The sequence below is a fragment of the Leishmania major genome, chromosome 20 (assembly GCF_000002725.2).
Source record: "Leishmania major strain Friedlin complete genome, chromosome 20".
Taxonomy (NCBI): domain Eukaryota; phylum Euglenozoa; class Kinetoplastea; order Trypanosomatida; family Trypanosomatidae; genus Leishmania; species Leishmania major.
Window position 1 is genome coordinate 278,160 of NC_007261.2, and position 21,314 is coordinate 299,473.

Consider the following 21,314-nt stretch of genomic DNA (forward strand, 5'->3'; position numbering starts at 1 on the left):
CCCAACACTACACACAGAGGCATACACCTAGCTTCATTGGTTGTCTTCGTGATGTGCGTACTTCCACGTGGTTCTGTGCCTGTTGCATGAGTATATTAACTCCCTCTCTTCGTGATGTACCTTCTCTCGCTCTATCACTATTCGATCGTCTTGTTTACCAGCTACGGACCGACTTTCTTTTTGTTTCTCCTCCACGCACAGCCAACATAGTTCTTTTTATTGCTTCTCCCTTCTCCCTCTGCATGTGGTGCACCTCGTGTGCACATGTATTTCTGCCTTGTGTGTGTGTGTGTGTGTGTGTGTGTGTATGTGTGTGTTGCTGCTCTGTGCGTCTTGCTCTTCTCTCATCCCTCTTTAGCGTCGAAGTCGTGCAGCATATGCGAAAACAACAAAAAGTTTGAAAGGGGTGCTACGCGATCGAGTGATGGACTTCTTTCCCTTGCCCTTCCTAGTGTTAGGATTGTCTTCCAGGTATGCGAAGAGAGCGAAAGGGCAGGAGCAATTCGGAAGGGACAGCTGCGCAGGGAGGGTGAGAGAGAGGGACAGCAGGTGCGAGGGAAAACAACGCGCTCACACATGTATGTGTGCACCTCCCGTCTGTACGCAGAAACCGACACGTTTTTTTTTGTTGTTGTTACTGTTTTTTCCGCTTCCCTTCTGCGCTTGCATGCAGAGAAAAGGCACTTCTCTCTCTCTCTCGCACGTCCTTTTTCGCTGTACCGGCCAGCTGTCCCCTTTCCTCGCCCTCCTCCTCTCCCAGCAGCCTCGCATGCTCGCACTCGTTGAGCAGCCTCCGCGAGTGCCCGCCCCCCCCCTCCTCCTCGTTCTCCTCTTATCCCATCTCATCCCATCCCCGGCGCTCTTTGCTCTCTATGGTTCGTCTGAGCCACCTTCTCATTTGTTCTTCGCGTTTGGCTCGGTCTCTTTCCTCTACCCCCAACGATGCTCTTCCGTTTTCTCTCTCTCTCTCTGACGTTCTTCCCTCTTACCTCCGCATCTCCCTCATGGCACTCCTACGCCATCCCATGGGCCTCCCCCTCTCCCCTCCCTCCCTCCACCCCTCTCTCTCCTCTGTATCTCCACCTCATCTTGTCTACTCTCATGGTGTCGCCCTTAGCTACGTGTGTGTGTATGCTTGTGTGTGTGCGTTTGCCCGTTATGGGCACTGCATAGTACGAAAAGAGATACACAATATTGCAACTACACAGAGACACACAGAGGAAGAGAAAGGGACGTGGAAATACCGGCATCGCATGGCACTGTTGCTGTTTTGGTTGTTGATATATTTTGCCCCGTGCGCATGTGTGTCCGTGTGTACGTAAAGGTGAGTGCACCACCAACGTAAAAACAAAAAACAAAGGAGATGCATCTCTCATTGGGCGAGGCACACTACGTGTGTGTTTTTCTTTGTGTTTTGAGTACGTGTGTATAATTGCCTGTACCCCCTCTCCTCCCTTGTTCCGCCTTCGTCTTCTTGTCGTCCCCACCCACCCACCCACCCCCCTTTTTGTTGCTGTTGGAGTGCGATCGTTTTTGGTGTTCTTCACCGCTACCGCCACCACCACCACCCTCTCTCCCTCCCATGAAAAGATGCAATTGCCGCGCGATATTGTTTGTTCTTTGTTGACTGTCTTTTCTTGGGTGCGTGCTCCATGTAAGCGAGTCGTTCGGTGTTTGGTACGAGCTCTTGTATGTTAGCTCTCTCTCTTCTATCACGCGCCGCCCTCCCCCCCCCTCCTCCTCTCCTCCCTCACTCCCTCCCTCTCTCCTCTTCATGAACACCCAAGTGCACGCAAAGACACGCGCACACACGCCCTCTTGGCGCACGTCGTTGAGGGGCAGTGGTTCTTCTTGGCCGTCTTTTCGTATCTTCTCCCATTTTTTTTTGCGCTCTTTCCTTTCTCTTTTCTCTTGTGGAAGTGTGTTGCGGAGTGGCGTGTGCGTGTGTGTGTGTGTGTGTGTGTGAGTTTTGTTTTGCTCCTCATTCCCAACCCCAACCCCCTTCCCCCTCCCCCTCCCCATTTTCTCTCCATCGAGGTGGTTACTTGCTGCGGCGTCTCCTCCGTATCGAGCTCGCTCCCCTCACTTTTTTGTTCCTTTTCGTGATGTTGTGCACATCGCGTGCACTTCTTTGGTTTTGTTTTCTTCCGTTGAAGTGGGAGGCAGCGTCGCGTTGCTCTGTGAACGTAGTCTTCTGTGAAACGGAAGCGTTCAGGGTCAGAGGCGGTGCAGCAGTTGCGCGGGACGACGTGGAAGACGCACACGTTGCAGACAGGAGCACCGACGCACTCCTCTTGGTGCGCACACCGTGGTACTCTTTTCTGTTTTTCCTTTCGCGTGTCTGTTTCCGTGCGTTCGTGCCCGACGTGACTAGGGCAGGTGTCGTTTCACGCTTGATGTTCGTCTGCTGCCCTCTTTCTCTGTCTTCTGACTCTTCGAACGGCGTATGGTGTCTTGCACCTGTCGAGGATGGGCCCGTCACGCCTCTCTCGACCGCAACGAAAACAAACAAAAGAAAATGTGCGAAATCAAACACAAAGGAGGTATCTGTTTGTTGGTGCACTCGTACAGAGAGAGAGAGAGAGGGAGAGAGACAGGTCGTGGTGGCCGTTCTAGGTGGTAGTGGTGCACCGTCGGCAAACAAGCACATATCGATGCAAACGACAAGATGTACAGAATGAAGAAAAAAAAAAAAAGAAACGGAGCGATATTTTTGTTTTGTTTGCTTGTTCGGAGCCCTTCAAGGTAGCTGCAAGAGACGCTCTCACGTGTGAGAAGGCGGCGGAAGCGTAAGCACACGAGCACACAAGTACGATGGAATTGGTGGCGTTACGTAGACCTCTGTGTGTGTGTGTGTGTGTGTGTGTGTGTGTGTGTGTGTGTGTGTGTGTGTATCTGTATTTTTTCGCAGTCGTCTTCGCTTCGATGTCTTCCAACAAGAAACCGAAACACCCATCACAGGAGCTGACCACCACGCAAGCATGTATACGAACGACAACAACAACAACAATAAAAAAAACGACAGCAAAGCCTACACAAGCAGGCTTAATATATGTGTGCTTTTGTTTTCTTGTTTTTTTTTTTGTCGTTGTAGTGCCGTTGTTTGTTTGCTTGTTTGTTTCTTTGTTGTGTGCTCCGTTGTTTTGACAAGAAAACGATGTGATCCGATCAGGAAGGGAAAGACGAAGGAAAACAACGAAAAAGGAACGGAAAGCTAAGTAAGGCGCGCACCAGAAGAGGAGGGAATGTGGACAGAAGAAGGGCATCGAGTTGCTGTTCTTGTGCTTCGCTCGTCGGTTCGCTTCGCCTTCCTTTCATGTGCCAACAGAAACGGAACAAGGACAACAACGACAGCGGAAAAACGAATGGGCTACACGACGAAACACGAAAATTCTCGCAAAGGTCCGCCAGAGCGGAGCACGTCATGCGATGAGGTGTGGAGGGAGGGTACTGGTGGCGGTGGAAGAGGGGCAGTGAAACAAAAAAACATGTCGCGCGCCGCCATTGGCGCGCACCCACATGCGCACCGCACCAAGAACGAATGCCCCGCTTCACCAGCCCTCCTTCATGGCGACAAGGACGGGGAACTTCTCCTCTTTCCACCTCCTTTGCCCTCCGCCCGTGAATGCCTTGCTGCCGTTGTCCCCATCCGCTGTTCAGCTGTCTCCAATCCACATGCGCTCTTATTGATCAACCCTCTCGCCTGCCCTCTCACCCACCCTTCGGCCACGACACACACACACACACACACACACCACCACAACAACAACAAAAACATGATCAACTACAACACCACATGAAAAAACGCCCCAAAGAGCGAAAGCGAAGCAGCATTCCCTCCCAAAACACAAGACACCGTTTGAGCGACCATCTACCGTACACGGAATCAAAACAAAAAAGGAAAAGTGCTTTCACAGGCTTGCGTCTCTCTCCTCTCTGCTTGTGGTTACTGAGTTCAGCCGTCTCTGTCTTCCTCCTCCTTGTTATTGATCTCTCTTTCTCTCTATCCAAGCACATTCTTCGCCGTCATCTTTTGTCCCACTATTTCTTCCCTTCCCTTCCCTTGTGATCCACTCGTAGCACGAGCACCGACACACCTGTATGCGCACACATACGCTAACGCAAACACAGGAACCAACCCGCACGGGTATATATTATTGCGGTGGCCGCACAAAACAATCAACGGTGTGTCTGCGCCTGCGTTTTTCGCTCGCCCTCCCTCCCTCCCCCTCCTTTACCGGGAAGAATATCTGAAGAAAAGGAAACAACGCCCACGCACAACAACAAAAAACAGCGAAACTGAAAACGCTCACAATACAGGAGCAGCAACGCACAGTGCCAAGGGGGAAAAACGAAAAAGAACGAATCGGAGCACACTTGCAGAGCACGAGAAAAGGACGAAAGGGGAACAACAACAGAAAAACACACAGATAACGAAATCAACTTTGACGGGAAAAAAAACGAAGGAAAGAAAGAGCGAAAGAGAGCACTCTTACACAAAAACTAACTTGCTATATTCAAACAAAATCATTGGTGTTATGTGTGTGTGTCTGTGTGTGTGGGTGGGTGGGTGTCTCTAAGCTTCTTTCTTCTTTTCTTTTTCGCTTGATCTCACCTCTTGTCCCTATGACATGTTCTTTGTTTTTCTTTTCTCACACTCCCTCACTCCTTTTTTTTTTCACTGTCTTTGACCCCCAAAAAAAAGTTTCGTTGCTCACGACCTCTCTCTCTCCCGACATATTCCGTATTTCTCCCTCCCTCCCTCCCTCCCTCCTTTGCCTCTGCTGTGTGTGTTTGTGTGTGCTGTTCTTGCTCTCTTTTCGCTTTTTCTTTTCACCTTTATCGGGTGCGTGTGTGCGTGTGTGTGTGTGACTTACCGGCACTACTCTGGTCCTATTCCGAGAAGCCTTGGATTTCTTTGTCGTTTTGGTTTTACTGTCCTCCGCTTCCTCCTTGGTTTTGCCCCCCCCCCGTTCTCGTTGGTTCCCCACGTCGATTTTTTCAAGAAAAAATTTGCACCTCTGCCTCTCTCCCTCTCCCCCTCTTCTCTCCTCCTCTGTGTCTTTGTGTGATTGCTTTATTTTTTGTTGCTGATTGTTGCCCTTTTCGTTCTTTTTGTTGTTTTTGTCGTTTGACTTTTGTTGTTGTTGTTTACGCTCTGCTTTGACACTGTTTTTTGGGGGGCTGTTTTTTTTGGGGGTGTTTTTTGTTGCTTTTGAGGTTTTTCTCTCCTCTTCCGCCCCCCCCCCTCCTCCTCCCTTTTTTTTCATTTTACACTGCCGTTGTTGTTGCTGTTCGTTTTGTTCTTCTTCGTCTTCGTCGTCCTGCTCCTGTTTTGTTGTGTTACGTGAGGTTCTGTTGGTTGGTTGGTTCTATTGAAGAGTGAAGTTGTATCGTTTTTTGTTGTTGTTCTTGTTTTTTGCACCTCTCCCCTATTTTGTCAGCCTTCTTTTTCCCCCTGCCCTCTCCTCCTCCACCCGCTGTGGCATCGTTGAGTGTGCGTGCGTGTGGACCCTTTCGTGTTGTTGTTTCGTCTCGCTTCTTCAGCGGCATTTGTGTCTGTGTGTGTGTGTGTGTGTGTGCTCTTTTTGGTGGGTTTGGTTTCTCCTCTTTCAGTTCTTTTGTGCTTTTCTCTTTCCGTTTTGTTTTTTCGTTATTCCCTCCCCCTCCCTCCCTCTCCCTCTCCCTCTCCCTCTTCCCCCTCCCTCTCTCCCTTTCTCTCCCTCTTTACGGATTCGGGTTCCCTTCGTCTGTGCGTGCCTGCCGGCGTCTTTGTGTGTGTGTGTGTGTGTGTGTGTGTGTGTGTGCATGTCTGTTCGCCCGGTTTTGCGGATCCGCTGACACTGCGCTTGTCTTTTTTTTTTGTGTGTGTGTATGGCTTCCCTCTTCTTGGCTTCCTCCTTGTTGTTGTCATTTACGTTACCCTCTCCCTCGTGCCCCCCCCCTCTCCCTCCCACCCTCCCACCCACCCACCCACCTCTCTCTCTCTGTCTCTCGTGTCGCTCTTTTTTTCCGTTTCCATTTTTGGTCGTCTGCCACTCACTCACCCACCAAAGGAGGGACTGTTCGACGCCACCCCTCATCTGCCTGCCTGCCTGCCTGCCTGCCTGCCTCCCTCCCTCCCTCCCTCCCTCCCTCCCCCCTTCTCCTCCCCTCCTCCCCCCCCCCCTCTCTCTCTCTGCTCTTCTTCACGCATTTTCTGCGTTGTCTGCTCCTCTTGTGTGCGGGAGGGGGGGAGGGGTTGTATCGTTGTTGTCGGGCTTTGTTTTTGTCCCTTTTCTCACATTTTTTTTTGTTTGGTGGGGGTTCGTTTTTCTGCTCTCTTCTTCCACTTTTCTCTTCGGGCGCACGGAGGCAAGGGGGCAGAAGAGGCCGACAACAAAAACACGAAAAAAAAAAAGACGCATCATAACAGAACACAAGGCAAACTGCAGCGCACATCTACGGGCACAAGAGCACCAACTGTCGTAGCACAAGCCAACGAAAGCACACGCGCACCAAAGCGAAGGTCTGTGTGTGTCTGTGTCTGCACAGCAAGAGAAAGCAGCGGTTGAAGGTGTACCACGTGACCTCACAGAAAAGATATCGCCACTCCGCTAACAGCGCTTGTCGAGTGATTCTATTCTCTCTCCCTCCCTCTCTCCCTTCTTTCCGGGTCATATCCACTGGCCTAGCTCACTATCTCTGCGGACTGTGATAGTGTGCCCTTGGTTTTCTTTTCATTTTTTCTGTTTTGCCTGTCGGCTCTTCTTTTCTTTCATCCCGCCTACCCCCTCCTCTTCGTTTTTTTCCGGTTTGTTGTTGTTGAACAGTGCGCGCAGTTGACGACCTCGCAGTGCAACGCCACACCAATCTGCATCATCACCCATTCATTGAACAAGGGCAACTAAAAAAAAACGTTCAACGATAGGGTCGATCCGGTCTGTGATACACAAGAACAGCAGCACCAACACGCACAGGAGATAGGCGTCTTTTCTTTTTTTTTTCGTCTTCTGCTCTTCTTGTCCCTTCGTTTGTGTGTGTGTGTGTGTGTGTGTGTAAGTTTGTGTGTGTGTGTGTGTGTTCTCCTTTTTCTAGAATAGTCCTCCTGATCATTTTGCTCAGCGTTCAGCTGTCGCCTGCTAGACACGTGATTGTTTGTCTGTGTGTCGGTGTGTATCCGTCTGTGTCTGTAGTTGCTCTCTCTTACAAGCCGTGTGCGGCGAAGCCCGCACGCATACAGGCCTCGGTGAAGCATTCACAAGCAGGGCCAGAGAAGCAACTGCAAGGGATAAAACGAAAGAACAGCGTACCTGGCCTTCCGGGTGGGGTGTCTCTCCTTTTGGTGCTCTCTTTTCCGGTAAGTAATTGTGTTAACACACGTGCACGCTTCCTTTGTGTTTTTGTGTGGGGGGTGTGTTGGAGCGCCGCTCTCGCTCTCTCTGCCTCCCTCTGCGTCTTTTTCAGAGCGTGCAACGCCACTGGCACCCCTCCATTCATCGTTCACTCTAGCATCAACCATGGGTGCAGTTCCGTCGCGCGAGTGCACCTCGCTATTCTCGTACTTCCGCGGGAGCTACGAGGTGGGTATGGTGCCGCTGACCAAGTACTACTTTGGTAAGGACACAGACGCCACCACCGCCCCAGTGGATGTCGATGTTAGCGTTCACATTTCGCCCCTGCAGCATACAACCACCGCTGGTCGTAAGCCGCAGCAGCATCCATCGTCGCTTCTGTCGCACGCAGGCTCGCGCAGCCACATGCGGCAACAGCTGCGGCAACAGCTTTTACTCATGCGACGCGATCCTGCGGTCCTGTACGCCAACGCCCGTGACGCGCAGAACATTCTGCAGAGCCTGTCGCGCCACGAGAACAACGCCCATCACAGGAGCAACAGCAGCAGCGAAGCGCGCACCACCTCGGCAGAGACGACCAGCCTTTCGCCCGCGGCGGTTGTTGGGAAGGAGGCCTCGACATCAGCAGCAACTGGTGTGGCAACCGCCGCGGACCACAGCGTCAACGAGAACAGCGGTGCCGCAACGCCGGAGGAGAACAGCCGCACCGACAGCCTCACGGGCGCCTCGGACAGCGAGCGAAGTGGCTCAAACCTCCCGGTGCACCAGCAAGACGGCAGTAGCGCAACCGACTCTTGTGCGACGGAGCGGCTGTTCAGAAACTACTGGAGTATTATGCCGGACAGCAACTTCGCCGAGGCTGACCTGGACCGCTTCCTCGACCTCGTAGACGCGACGCTCTTCGATACGAACGACGAGCTGCTCTCTGCCGACCCTGTCCTCTCCGGCACAGCCGCGGCGCCAGGCACGTCCAGCGCGAAGCCTTTTATGCCGGTGCCGTGTGCTCTCTGCCTCGCCTACCCGGACGGCAAGGAGCGCGAGGGCGCCCTTGCGTTGGACGGGCGCGTGATCAACATCATCGGCTACTTTGGGCTCATGACACGTGAGATGCAGGACGCCTTCAAGGTTGTGAAGCGGTTCCCAAACGAGTCGGAGAAGCGGCGGCAGCACGCCGACGAGGCTGACAGCGCATCGGGGCCGATCATGTTTCTCAACACGGCCATCCTCACATCCGCCGGTGACCGCACCCTCGAGCGCGTGCTCGTGCTTGCGGCAGTGATGCTTCGGCAGCAGTTTCACACGATTGGGCGTCGCCATGTGCTGCAGGCGAAACTGAACCAGCTTCTGCACGAGCAGAGGGAGCACAAGCACAACGTTGACCCGCAGATGGTGCGCTACCTGCAAACACTGCTGGCACTCCCACCGAGGGTGGAGCAGCAGCAGCCGTTCTTCGATCCCCTGTTGGGGATCCCGCTGCCCAGCATACCGTCCGGCATTTACACGCCTACCCAGTACGTCAACGCCGCCTCCAATGAAGCGTCGCAGCGCCCACATGTCTCGTCCCTTAGCAGCTGCGGTCGCCCTGCACTCGGTAGCTTCCCCGGGGACGGTAAGCTTCAGAACGCCACAATGGGGCTCTGCGCTGGCGTCGCTGGGGAATCATCGCCGCTTTGTATGCGGTCGTTGCCGCACGATCGACCGTCATCGATGGGCCACGCGCACAGCGCATCTGGCGCCGGCAGCGGCCATGTACTGCTGTATCCGCAGCAGAGTGCCAGCGGCGTGCCTGCGGGCGGTGTGCTAGGCGTCGCCCTCAATGCATCGGGGCCCGGGTCGGGGTCAGAAGGCATGTGCCCACCGCTAATGGACAGCTGTGGCGGATCGCTTGGGGCGAATGCGGCGATGCCGTCCCCGCCCGTCTTAGGCCCACTTCCACTGAACCAGTCGGATGAAGACGCCATCACGCTTGCTCTGTGTCGTCGCATGCAGCGAGGCTGCGTGGTTATCGAAACAGCCAGCAACAACTACTCAGCCTTGAAATCTCTGACGGAGAACTTCGCGTTCCTGTGTTGCCAAATTCTGCTTGACCAGAGCCTCATCACGATGGAGCTGATCGAGCTGCCGGCGCTGGTGGAGACGCCTTCCTTTAAACCCGCGGAGTTCGCCAAGACGGTGGCGACAACGCTCGGCTCCACCGCTAGTGAGGAGGCACGGTCCAGCACGGGCGTTACCCAACCCGCGGCGGACGACGAGAAGCCGTTGCGCACGGCGCAACCCTCGCAACCCCAGCTCCCGCCGTTCTCCGCCGTGCTTATCAAGCTCGATCCGCAGCATGTGTGCCAGGCAACGATGTGGGCTAGCTCCTTCTTTCACTGCCCTACGCTCCTCCCCAGCGGTGGCTGGGTCAAGTACAAGCTCAAGGACGAATGTGAGCAGCTGCGACACGTGCTGCAGAACAAAGACATGCTCATTGCCCACTGGCGTAAAACGGACGTCGACCAGGCCGGTCATTACCTCGGCAAGCACACGGCGCGGCTTCTCGAGCACGTGCGTGCCTTACAGGCCGAGACAGAAGAAGCGCGCGCGCTATCGGCAGAGTACTGGATGCAGCGACCCTTGTACGTCAATCAGGATGGACGCAAGTACGGCCTGTATCAGAGCCGCTACGGCACCATGCTGATCGGTGTGCGCGCCTTCACGGCGGGCAGCGGGTCATCGGCGGCGGCGGCGGCGAACGCAAGAGAAGAGCGCTCCGGCAGCACCAAGGCCGCAGTAGGCAGCAATGCTACATCGTTCTCCGGTTGCAGCACGTCACTGGCGGCGCACGCGGGACAGGCCAGCACCATCTCCGGCAACCTGCACAACACCAACAGCGGCAGCGGAAGCGGCCTCGCGATCGCCCCGCGCGGAGCGGCGCCGCGGACGGGGGGCGTGGATGGCAGTCGTACGGGCCACCATAGCGTTTTCAGCTCCAACAACGACGGGGGCATGAGTCTCCAAAACGTGAGCAACAGCAGCAACATCAGCGAACGATACGGCCGCGGAGTTGGTGGCGACATGGCTGGCGGCGGCGCGGGCTATTCGAATAACGGGCGCTACGTAAATTACCCGCCCCACACCACAAACGACAACAACGGCAACGGCACGTACGCGCCGGCGCCCTTCATGCAACCGCAGGTATACACGAGCAGCAACAACAGCGGCAGACCCGGCGAAGCGGTGCCATACTGCGGCTCTCCTTCTGTCCCTGGCTACCTCATGGAGATGGCGAGCGGATACAACACGCTGCCGCCAAAGCAACCGCAGCAGCGTGTCCACATCATGAGCGTGACCCCTGACTCCCACAAGTCTAAGTCTGCCCACAGCAGCGGCCATTCACGCGTTGGAAGCAGCCTGGCGTACGGCATGGCGGGCTGGCCGGCAGTGCAGCCGAACAACGCACAAATGTCGCCGCCTCCTACGTCAAGTCACATGAAATGCACACCGCCAGGCCAGCAGCAGGGCAAGGCCATGGGACGCCCGTCAGGCTTTGCGTACGCGGCAGCGCCATCGTCGATGTCGTATAAGCCGGCGCCACTCACCTATCTCGCCGCTTCCCACAATACCCACCCCCCTGCTACAGGCACGTGCGCCTTAGCCTCATCCCCACAGTCGCCGCCGATGTCAGGCGAGCAGGAGAACGGCTCGCCGCTCAGGGCGGACGTGGCCGCGTCACCGCCGCTGCGCCTTCAAAGCGCCGGCAACACCGACCCTCAGCACGGCCGGCCCATGGACGCCGCCAAAAACGCAGCAGCCAGTCGGCCGCAGCCGGACGTGAAGGCGCCTGGGGCGAACGACAAGAAGGGCGAGGTGCCGCGCTCGTCGGAGCCGGCGAAGTCCGCGACGTCCAGCACCCCACACGGCCACAGTGCGACGGCAACGCACGCAGCGGTTGCGCCGTTTCTTCACGGTTGCATCGGCATGAACTGTGACGACGTCGGCGCCGCAGGTAACTGTCTCGCGGCCAGCCAGTGCAACGGATCGGTGACGCAGCAGGCGACCCGAAGCAGCAGCGACCCACACGCCACCAAGGCTGTAGATGAGAACACAACTGCCGACCAGGCGACAGCGCCGAAGGCGGCTGTGCTACGGAGCGTAATGCCGTGGTCGCTGCAGAGCGGAATAGGGTGGGAGAGCAACGATGACGCGACGGACGACACAACGCAGTTCCTGCTGCGCAGCACAGAGCTGCTGCACGTCGACGACGACGACGCGAAGAAGGAGCCTGCTGGCGGTAATCGCAACAACGCCGCTAGCAATGGAACCGCAGGCGATGAGCCGGGCGCCCGCCGTGTTACCCGATCGACAGCAGGCCAAGACATGTTTGTAGACAACGCGGCCCGTCAGCTGCCACAGCCCGCGCCAGCGAAGAACCTGAATCTGTCAATCATGAACATGCTACTGGCTGCAGCCCCGCAGTCGCAGCCGAGCGACGCCGCGATGTCGTCCACTGCAGCAGCGCGGCAGCTGACCTTCCCTACCATTGCAGAGCCGCCCAATCCCGTCCCAGCACCGTCCTTTCAACCCGGCGGTGTCTTTCCCGTGTATGTCCTTCAGTTGCCAGCACACGCACCGCAGCAGCAGCAGCGGCAATCCCAGCCTCAGCCGCAGCTAACCTCTACCTCGCAATTGCCAGCGGCGGCACCGCCATCGGACAAGCCACTCTACTACACCATGGCCAGCGGCGTACCCCTCCTTGTGCAGCCAGCGACGACGCCTGGCGGGTTGGCGATCGCGTACCCGAATGGCCAACCGTTCCCGCAAGGCGGTGATAGCTTCGTGCCGTATCCAGCTATGCCTCAGCCGCCACCGTCACAGCAGCCGCAGCAGCAGTCAATACCCATGATGCAGCACGGTCAAGCTATGATGAGCGTGCCTGGCCTCGATGGGCGGCCGGTGGCACGGTTCTCGGTGCAGCCCGGTGCCAGCTGGGGCAACCAGTACCGCTTTTTCTCCAACAGCCCCAGCAACCTTGCAGGTGCCTACGCGAACAGTCGCACACCGGCGTACAGCAATAACAAGGGCAACAACCCGTTCCGGACTGGTAACGACTTCTCGTAGTACTGCCGAGGCAAAGTGCCCAGTGCAGCGCTCTCTGATTCGCCGCCCCCGCCCGCCCCCGTATGGCTGCCAACGAGAAGCGCCCACCTCTCCCTCCCCTCCCCTCCTCTCCCCTCCCCCCTCCCCTCTTTCTCTCTCGCCACGAGGGCACGTCTTTTTTCTTGTGCACGGATGCGGTGTGAGCGGCTTGATCTTTTCGGTCTGTTTACGTTGATCTCTTTTGTGTCGTTCTTGTTATTGTGTGTATGTGTGTGTATGTGTGTGTGTGTGTGTGGTCGTCGTTTTTCTGCTTCTCTTCCTCCAGTCTACGCTGTGCACCCTTCCCCTCCCCCCTCCCGCTGTCGCAAACACGCGCAGGTGCGGTTGATGATACATGCATGCGCACAAGAAAGCGAAGAAGGGCCGGATGATGAGCAGAGGAAACTGGAGTGGTACAGGGAGGGATGGAGATGGGGGAAAAAGGGGGGGGAACGGGGCGAGTGCCGTAGACGGAGCTGAACCTCCGTCTCTCTTTCTGCCTTCCGCTTCTGTGTATTCACGGTATTCTTCGCTCCTCGCCTCGTCGTGGGCACCTGCACCCCTTTTGCTTCTGTTGTTTTCTTCTCCCGTCTCTCCCTCTCTCTCTCCCGTCTCTCCCTCTCTCTCTCCCGTCTCTCCATTTATATATTTATATCGACGCCTCTCAATGAATAAAATGCAAGCGCTTCTTCTCTGTTGGTTTTTGTTTTCGTTGCTTTCTCCCTAAAGCTGGCCATCTTCTTTTCATTTTATCATTATTTCTTCCCCTCCTCCCGTGTTTGCTGTATTTCACTCTCACACACACACGTTGTTGCAACTTTTATTTTTATTAGGATTCTGTAGTTCCACTACCACGGCTCTTCCTCCTTCCACGATTGGGTGTCCTTTGTTTTTGTTGTTTGTTTTCTGTGTATGTGCGTGTATGCGTGTGTGTGTGTGTGTGTGTGTGTGTGTGTGTTGAGATCTACACACATATATATGTGCACGTGTGTATGTGTGGTCTTTTCTATATGACATATATATTCATTGATTTTTATTTTTGCTGTGACCCGCACGCAGCTGCTGCGTGCTTGCAGACCTCCGCGGCACATCCGTTTTTTTTGCTGTTGTTTTTTGGGGGAGGAGGAGGAGGAGGAGAGAGAGAGGGGAGGGGCTTGTTCGCTCTTTCTATCTCTCCATCTTCGTCTCTATGCCTTCTCTTCCTTGCACAATCAAAGCGTTTTACCTTCTTTTCTTTGTCCTGTCGCTGAACGTGATATTGTTTGTGTTGTCTTCCTCCTCCTTTCACCACTTGCCTTCGCCCCACCACCCACAACCCGCCCTCTTCGCCTGCCTGACTAGTTTTGTGTACGCGCGCTTGTGTGTGTGTGTGTGTGTGGCAGGGTGTGGCAGTCTAGGGTGGTAGTGGATGTCGCTACCTGATCCTCTGCGTCGGCACCGTTATCGTCGATGATGGCGCTAATCGTATAACTTGCCTGCTTCTCTCTTCCCTTTCTCCCTTTCCTTTTGTCGTCTTGTGCTCCCCTTCATCTCCGCATTGTTCAACAGATCTATACCCACGTATATATATATATAGAGAGAGAGAGAGAAAGGTAGAGGGAGATGTAGCTGCCTATATATATATATATATATGTATTTATTTATTTACGAGTATGTGTGTGTGTGTGGAAGGGGGTGCTCGCTTGTGAGGGCTGGTCTGTTCGGTGTCGAGCTGTGGGAATAGCAACAGAGTATAAATAAACACATATATATGTATAGCAATAAAAAAAAATGACGACGGCCTTGAACCTCCTTTTTTTTTCGGACACCGAAGCCTGCACACTTGTCTAATCATCACCATCATTATCATCCTTCTCTCTTCGTCACGCACCCGCTCCTTTGTTCTTCTTCCGCTCTCTCCCTCTCTGGTCGCTTTTTTTGTGTGTGTGCTCGTTGCTAAGTTCTGTTGCTGAGTTTTTTTGTTCGGAGGGGGGAGGAGGAGGAGGGGGTTGTGACGGCGGGTATCTTTTTCGTTGACCATTTTTTTTTTGGGGGGGGTGTTTGCTCTTGTTTTCTTTTCGTTTCTGCTTCTTTCGGAAAACTTACGCAATCCGTACGAAGAACTGAAAGGTGTGTGTGTGTGTGTGTGTATGCGTATATACGTAAAGACGTGTATATATAGAGAGAGAGAGAGAGATGCGCGTCTATGCCTGTCTGTCGGTGTGTTTTTTGTGTGTCTACACAGTCATACCTACCTAGAAGTATATACTAGGAATGCAGCTAGCACACAGGAACACAGACAGACATAGGCGCAAGCAGAAAATATAACAACAACAAAAGAAAAGAAAATGGACACGGTCATCTTTAAACGTTAACACGCACAAGCACTACATATAGATAAGCATGCACCAATACTCATTATCATCGACACTGTTTATTATTATTAGTCCCCTCCCCCTCTCTTTCTTCCACTTCTCTCACTTCCTCGGGTGGGTATTAGGGTTTGTCTTGATCTTTTTTTTTTTGGGGGGGGGGGCTGTCTTTGTGTCCTTTGCATGTCGCCATTTCCTGTCTTGTCTCGCCATCGCCACCCCCCCCCCTCCTCCCTCCCTCCCACCTTTTCCGTATGAGCGTTGGTGTGTGGGCGTTCCGGTGCTTTTCCGGTTGTTGCTCTGGTCTCCCTCCCTCCCTCCACCCCACACACACATCGCGGATGACGGGTGGGGGGGAGGGGGGGGGGCACACCTCAGTGCTGAGCCACAGCACCCAGTACCTCAAACTCTTTGTGGGGAAGCCAAGCAGCCGGCAGGATGCCCTCCGGGTACGGCTGGCGGACTCTTGGCATCAGCGGAGAGCTCTGGGCTGGCGCTGTACCGAAGAGACTTGCAGCCACGATTACGCTCGTACCAGCTCACTACGAACGGTGTCCCCGACTCGATAAGTGTGCGCATCGACCACCTGCTTTTCTGCCTTTGCTGCGTTGCCGTGATGTTGAGCATGATCCATGGGCCTCGCCTGCGCTGTACGCGGTGGCATTGCGGTCGGCTGAACGACACCAGACAGCGCTGGTTGGCCCAGCCCCTTGGTGAACCTTCGATGGCAGGTCTGTGTTGGACAAGAGGGGCGCAATTCTCACCCCGACAGGCCTTTGGGGCAGTGGGCCTCGCGGGCATTCAACGCTCCGGTGTCGCGGGAGAAAAGGGCGACGGCGGTGTCTCTGAGCACATAAAACAGGACATATGGATAGATGTACGCTGTTCCCCTGTTCTCAACGACAACGGCGAAGCGGCAGCGTTGCGACTGTGCTGCTACGTCCCTATTGGGCGCATGTACACCACCTCGCGGCACGGGAGGCTCTCCATCAGACACCAGGCAATGTCGCACGCGGCCCACACACCATCAGAACGGGGGCCGCCTCGCGCCGCCCGGTGTGCGACACGAGATGACGACCCAGCCGGCCAGGGAGGGGACCACCCCACACGATTGACTCAATGACGAGCACCTGGCATGTGCAAGTCATAGCCACACCACGGCACGGCACATCGACGACGCCGCCACGCAGACGTCACCACGGCATCGCGCGTCAACTGCACTCCCACGCATGCACAGCTGCAACCGGTCACGCGAGGATGAGGTGAACTTCATCGCGAGACGCGTGGCCGAGTCCTCCAGAAAACTGTCCCATCTGGCGCAGTCGCTTATAAGCCGTTCTGGACGCCAGAGCTGGCACGATGGGACACAGCTCTCGAGAGGGTATCCTGTGTGTCTCCCGAGCATCGTCATCTCCGATACGCTCATCAAAGAGCTCCAACAAGCCAGCCTTGAAGGGTGGACACAGTCCTGCAACACCCTCTCACCCCCCCAGCGGCCCTCGATCATGGGCACCGATCGAGTCTGTCCATGTCCCCGTGCACCGCACACGCCAGCACTGCGACAAGGCTGCCGCCACCTGAGTGCGCAAGAGCAGGTCAGTGCATTGGTGACGACGCACCAACAGAAGCCGAGGCAACATCCGGCCGTGCGCCCCACCTCTGCGTCCCACCGAGCCGCAGGTCCACGCCTCTCAAACCGTTTACGGTGGGTGCGCTCGAAGAAGGCACACGGTGGAGTCCACCGCGGCCCCGCCCCGGGCGTCGACGAAATTCACTGCGATAGCGGCAAGGCCCTCCCGGTGCGCGGTAGGGAGAGTGCGGCTGAAAATCTAAAACCAGAGGGTCGCCACCGGCCGCGTCGCTGCTACGTGGAAAGGAGGGGCACAGTGAGCCCCTCCTGAAACCGCACAAGCCCGACGGTGGTCCCGCGCCCGACCGCCCTGCGACGTTGACCATGAATCTATGCAAGCCGCTCGAACGAATGAGCTCGCGACGACTGCGCGACCATCTGGCAGGCAAGCCCCTCTCCCCCCCCTCAACCGCAGCATCCTGACTTCCGTCCCCACCGCTCCACCGCAGACCCCCTGTACTTGCTCCTCCGCAAAGTGATGCAGCGCGCTGGCCAGGTGCGAAAATCGGAGCGGCGCTTGCGGGCCCCGCGCTTGCGCCTTCGGCTGTGTAGATCACGGCACTGAGGAGGGTCAAGCTGTAGGCCCGTACCGTACTCGCTGAGTCATGGATTACTTACATGCGGAGGCCCGCAAGGGTCAGTTCTAGGCCCTCTCCTCTTCATCCTTGTGGTGGACCTGCTGGGTGCGGTGCAGTGGAGCGGGGGCTTGGCCTGCTGCGAGGACACGTCTCTCATCCGAGGCACGGAGGAACAAGGGCGGCTGCTGATGCGGAACCGCTCTGCCTCCTCACGGGCCGCGCAACGGCCGAAGAGGGCCTGCGGCGGCATCCCTTGGCACAACTGCGGGCGCTACGACCCCCTCGCACGCACCTCTCATTTTTTGGTTTTCTTTGCCCCTTGTACGCTGCAGTACAATGAGGAAGTTGACAAGTTCGCGAAATCAGCAATGTCAGCGGCGCCGCACCGACTGCATGGATCAGCGATCCGATCACCGCTTCTCAGCCGCCAGGCGGGCATCCCCCCGAAATCGCGGTGCAGGATGCGGCGCACCACGACGAGAGGTACTCGGCGGCCACCGTCCCACACCAATGAGCAAGGATTCTGAGCTCACCGAGCGACAGGAGTCCACCCTCGCCCAGTTCCATGCGGGTCGCATGGCGTGCGGATGGTGCGCTGGCTGCTCCTCCGCTAGCATCGTGGTGCCCCCGCCCCCGCCTGCTTTTGCTATGAGAGCGTCCGCTCTGGCGCTGCGCCGAAGACGCTACGCGAGATTCGCGGATCGCTCGAGGCCCAGAGCACACCTCATTTCACGCTGTGGCCTTGCGTGCAGTGATGTGAGTGCACATGTGCTTCTTGCGCTGCGTGAGCCTCCTCCGTTCGGTGTCGGTGGCTGCCCCCTGCGCCCCCTTCAGAATGGCGGGCTGTGAGCCCCTTGTGCTCAGGCACATGCCTCTCCGCGGGCCCATTCCGCTCAACACACCCACTGCTGTGAAAGGTGTGCTAATTCGGGAGAAGGCGGAGTGCCCCTGCCGCCACAGGCTCATGGCAGCGTCCCATCTGTCGCGGCACATGCGGCATCCTCTCCATGTGACCGGGTGGGCTGATGAGGCGCAGATGTCGGAGGCATCACGCGAGCGCCGCGAGTTGCGCCAGCGCGTCCTCTCCAGGCTCACATGTGTGTCGAGGCTCCGGGCCCTATTATACAATTCCGCGGCTGGAAGCGACTCAGGAAGAGGCACGGCGTACCGGCCGGGTGCAGGGCCTCAGTGAGGGCCCTGGCCTGAGGCTGGCCAACCTCCTCCCGGAGCTCATCGGGCACGCGCCTAGACCCATCCCCTACTACCCGCACGGCAGACGCCACCGCCACCGCCCTCGAGCAGGACCGTGGACGCGCCCCGCACAGGTCAAGGCATGCAGTCCACGCAAGGCCGCCTGGCGCCGATCGCGCAGCACGTACCTGGCGAGGGGTCGAGAGAGGAGAGGGCGAGCCCGTACGACGCACGGCCCCGATTCGACGGCAGGACGGTTCGCTCTAGAGGGCCGGGGATGGAGCCGTGGTGCAACAGGGCCGGGTGAGCGGTGGTTGCCTGCATCTATCGGCTGACCTGTACGTGGTGGAATGGGCGCGTGGGAGGACATTTGAAACGAGCCAACAAAAAAGGATGTTGTGTGTACGTGCGTGTGTGTGTGTGTGTGTGTGTGCGTGGATGTACTGTTTATGGTAATCGTTCATCTCTCTCTCTCTTTGGTTGTTAGCTCTTGATGGATGGCTCTGTGCCATGGTGGTGCTTCCCCGGCTTGGGTGTCATTGGGGTTTAGTTTTTCTGTGGAGGGGGTTTTGTTGTGCTGTGGTATGCTGTCTGCCTTCTTCCTCGTCCTCGTCCAATCCTCTCTCTCCTTCCCCCTTCGGTAACTACTCTCTCTCTTACGCTCACGCTGTCAGTGTTTTTCTTGTTGCGTGACCAACTGTCTCTATTCCCGACACAAACTCGCCGGCTCGATCAGTCGCTCTACTCTACAGTGCCTCGGCGTGTGCGCGACTGCTCGCCGTGTGGTTGTTTTACTGCGCGGTCTCTCTCGTCGTGTGCGTCCACGCCATAAAGCGGGCAAGGAAGAAAAAAAAGGAAGCAGAGAAATACGGCGATAATAACATGAACGGCAACCCCCCCCCCTCCCTCCCTCCCCTCCCTACAAAAAAAAGAAAACAGCGGCATTACTGACGAAAATGATGGTGACTGGAACGAGGGCAGCACCACACCTTTGTTCGCCCTCTCTCTCTCTCTCGCTGTGTATGTTCTCAGCTCACTGGCCCTCTCCCCCCCCCTCTCCTCCCCACATCCCACCGCCTCCTCTCTTTCTGCTTTCGTTGTTTCCAGTGTTTATCTCTGTTTGTTTTCGTTGTTAAGGTTTCGACTGCTCTTCCCTGTGGGCCTCCTTACATGATCAGGAACTTCTTCGATAACGGCAACGACTGCGACTACCCACAGCTGTGGTGAGTCGTCTTCGTCGTTGTAATATGATCTCTGCGACTGACTCTTCTATCGCTTATCGGGTTTGGTTTGGTTTCATCTGTGTTTTCTGGCTTCTTTTGTTGTTCTCACTCCTCTCGCCCTGCGGTCTGTTGTTGTTGAGGGAAGGAGGGAGGGAGGGGTTCTTGTCCCTTGCTCTTCGTTGTTTGTCCTGTGATGTCAACGGTGCGTAGCATCCTTCTTAGTGGCGATGAGGACACACACCCGTATACGCCAAGCGAGTGAGCGGCAGACAAGCGAAAAAGGAAGACGGGAGGACTCTCCAATGGTAATGTGTGGCCAACCTCCACCCACCCACCCACCCACCCCCACACACACTCACACGCACGCACATGTGTATGGAGGAGGGGAGGGGGCAAGTGACGACGCATGAGAATAGAGGAACCAACAAAATGTTCTTCTTCATTTTTGTTCGATGTGTAACGTGCAGGCAAAAAGATGGGAAAAAAGCAAAAGGATTCGCAGAGCCGCGTGGACGCCAACCCTGCAGACGCCCGTGCCTTCTCTTGGTTTGGACTAGAGTCCTCTCTCCCTCACTCTACGTCTGTCTCTCGCGCTGGCTCATCGTTCTCTACGCCTGTTCGGGCATCCCTGCGCATGCGGGGAGAGAGGGATGATGGCCGCGCGGCACGCCGTTTGTGTGTGTGTGTGTGCGCGCAAGCCAGCTCTCTTGTTATCCTTTCAACCTCCCTCCCTGTCCAGTAGTCTGGGTTGATGGACGTGGAGGACACCTACTCTCCTCCTCCGTTGTAGGTACCACCCTTCTTGCATATCTGCTCGTCGTCCCTTCTTTCTTCCTCTCTCGCACTCCCCCCCCCTCCCCCCCCCCACACACACACACTTTCCCATCCATTTGTCCATCCCAACCCATGCGACATCTACGGCGACTGGGCAACGGCAGCAACTTTTAAACGCACCCACACAACAATACGTGCGCGTTCTCTTATTGCACGGGGAGCGTCTTTTTCGTTCTTGTGCTCCTTCCTGCTAGCTCTGCTGTGCTCTGAGTCACCAGCAGTAGCAGCGACGTTGCACGCACACACAAGAACTTGCAAGACGCAATCATTACGCATCGGTTTACCTTACCGCTCCTTTGTCTCCCATTTTTCGCCATCCCACACCATTTGCTACTCCACCCACCCACTTCCCTCCCCGCCCCTGTGGCTTCGCTCACGTTCGCCGCCGGCACACGGCCAGTTGTGGTGCTTCTTCGTCTCTATCTCTTGTGTGTCTGGTTTTATCTGTCCATCCACATCGTCTCCCCCGGTCTTCTCGCATCGTAGGGTGCACTCATTAGTGTGTGTCTGCCTGTCCAGAAAGTCGACGTTAACGGCACCCGCTCACGTTCAGGGTGCCAAACATCGCTAAAGCAGGTGACAGAGAGACCTCTCAGGGGGTGCGCACGTGCAACCCATCGAGGCGGGGAGCGCCAGCACCTGGAGGCGGCAGAGGTCATGCGAGGGGTGGGAACCCTAGCCGGCCCCTAAGTAGCGCTAGTGCACAAAAAGCGCACCAAGCAGGCAACGCGAAGAACACGAAGTCTGGCAAGAGAGACGGAGAAGGCACTAAAACTGCTACAGCGGCCGAGACGCGCACGCCTGCCTCGCCGTGGAGCGAGGCTCTTGCCTAGCTTCCGTGCATAGCAACGCACGCAGCCCTTCTCCTTTATCGGCGTATCTGTACTCCACGCACTTCACACACGCACACGTCACCTCATCTCAGCCACGTCTCCCCTACAGCCTTTTTGTTTGCCGGTGTTTGTTTTCTCTCGTCTTCCGCCTTGTCCTCTGCGGATATCTGCCTCATCTGGTCGCGACAGCTCAGCCGGTTTCCCCATCACAGAGAGAGTGAG

General features: G+C 56.3%; 1 protein-coding gene across 1 annotated transcript; it reads left to right on the forward strand.

The window, feature by feature from the left end:
• Nucleotides 1–7,499: 7,499 nt before the first annotated feature.
• LMJF_20_0705 (conserved hypothetical protein) lies at nt 7,500–12,434 on the forward strand (the record flags this gene model as incomplete). The annotated part of the gene is made up of 1 exon (XM_001682776.1): nt 7,500–12,434. One exon carries the CDS (start codon nt 7,500–7,502, stop codon nt 12,432–12,434), a length of 4,935 nt encoding a protein of 1,644 aa, XP_001682828.1.
• Between the last annotated feature and the right edge of the window lie 8,880 nt (nt 12,435–21,314).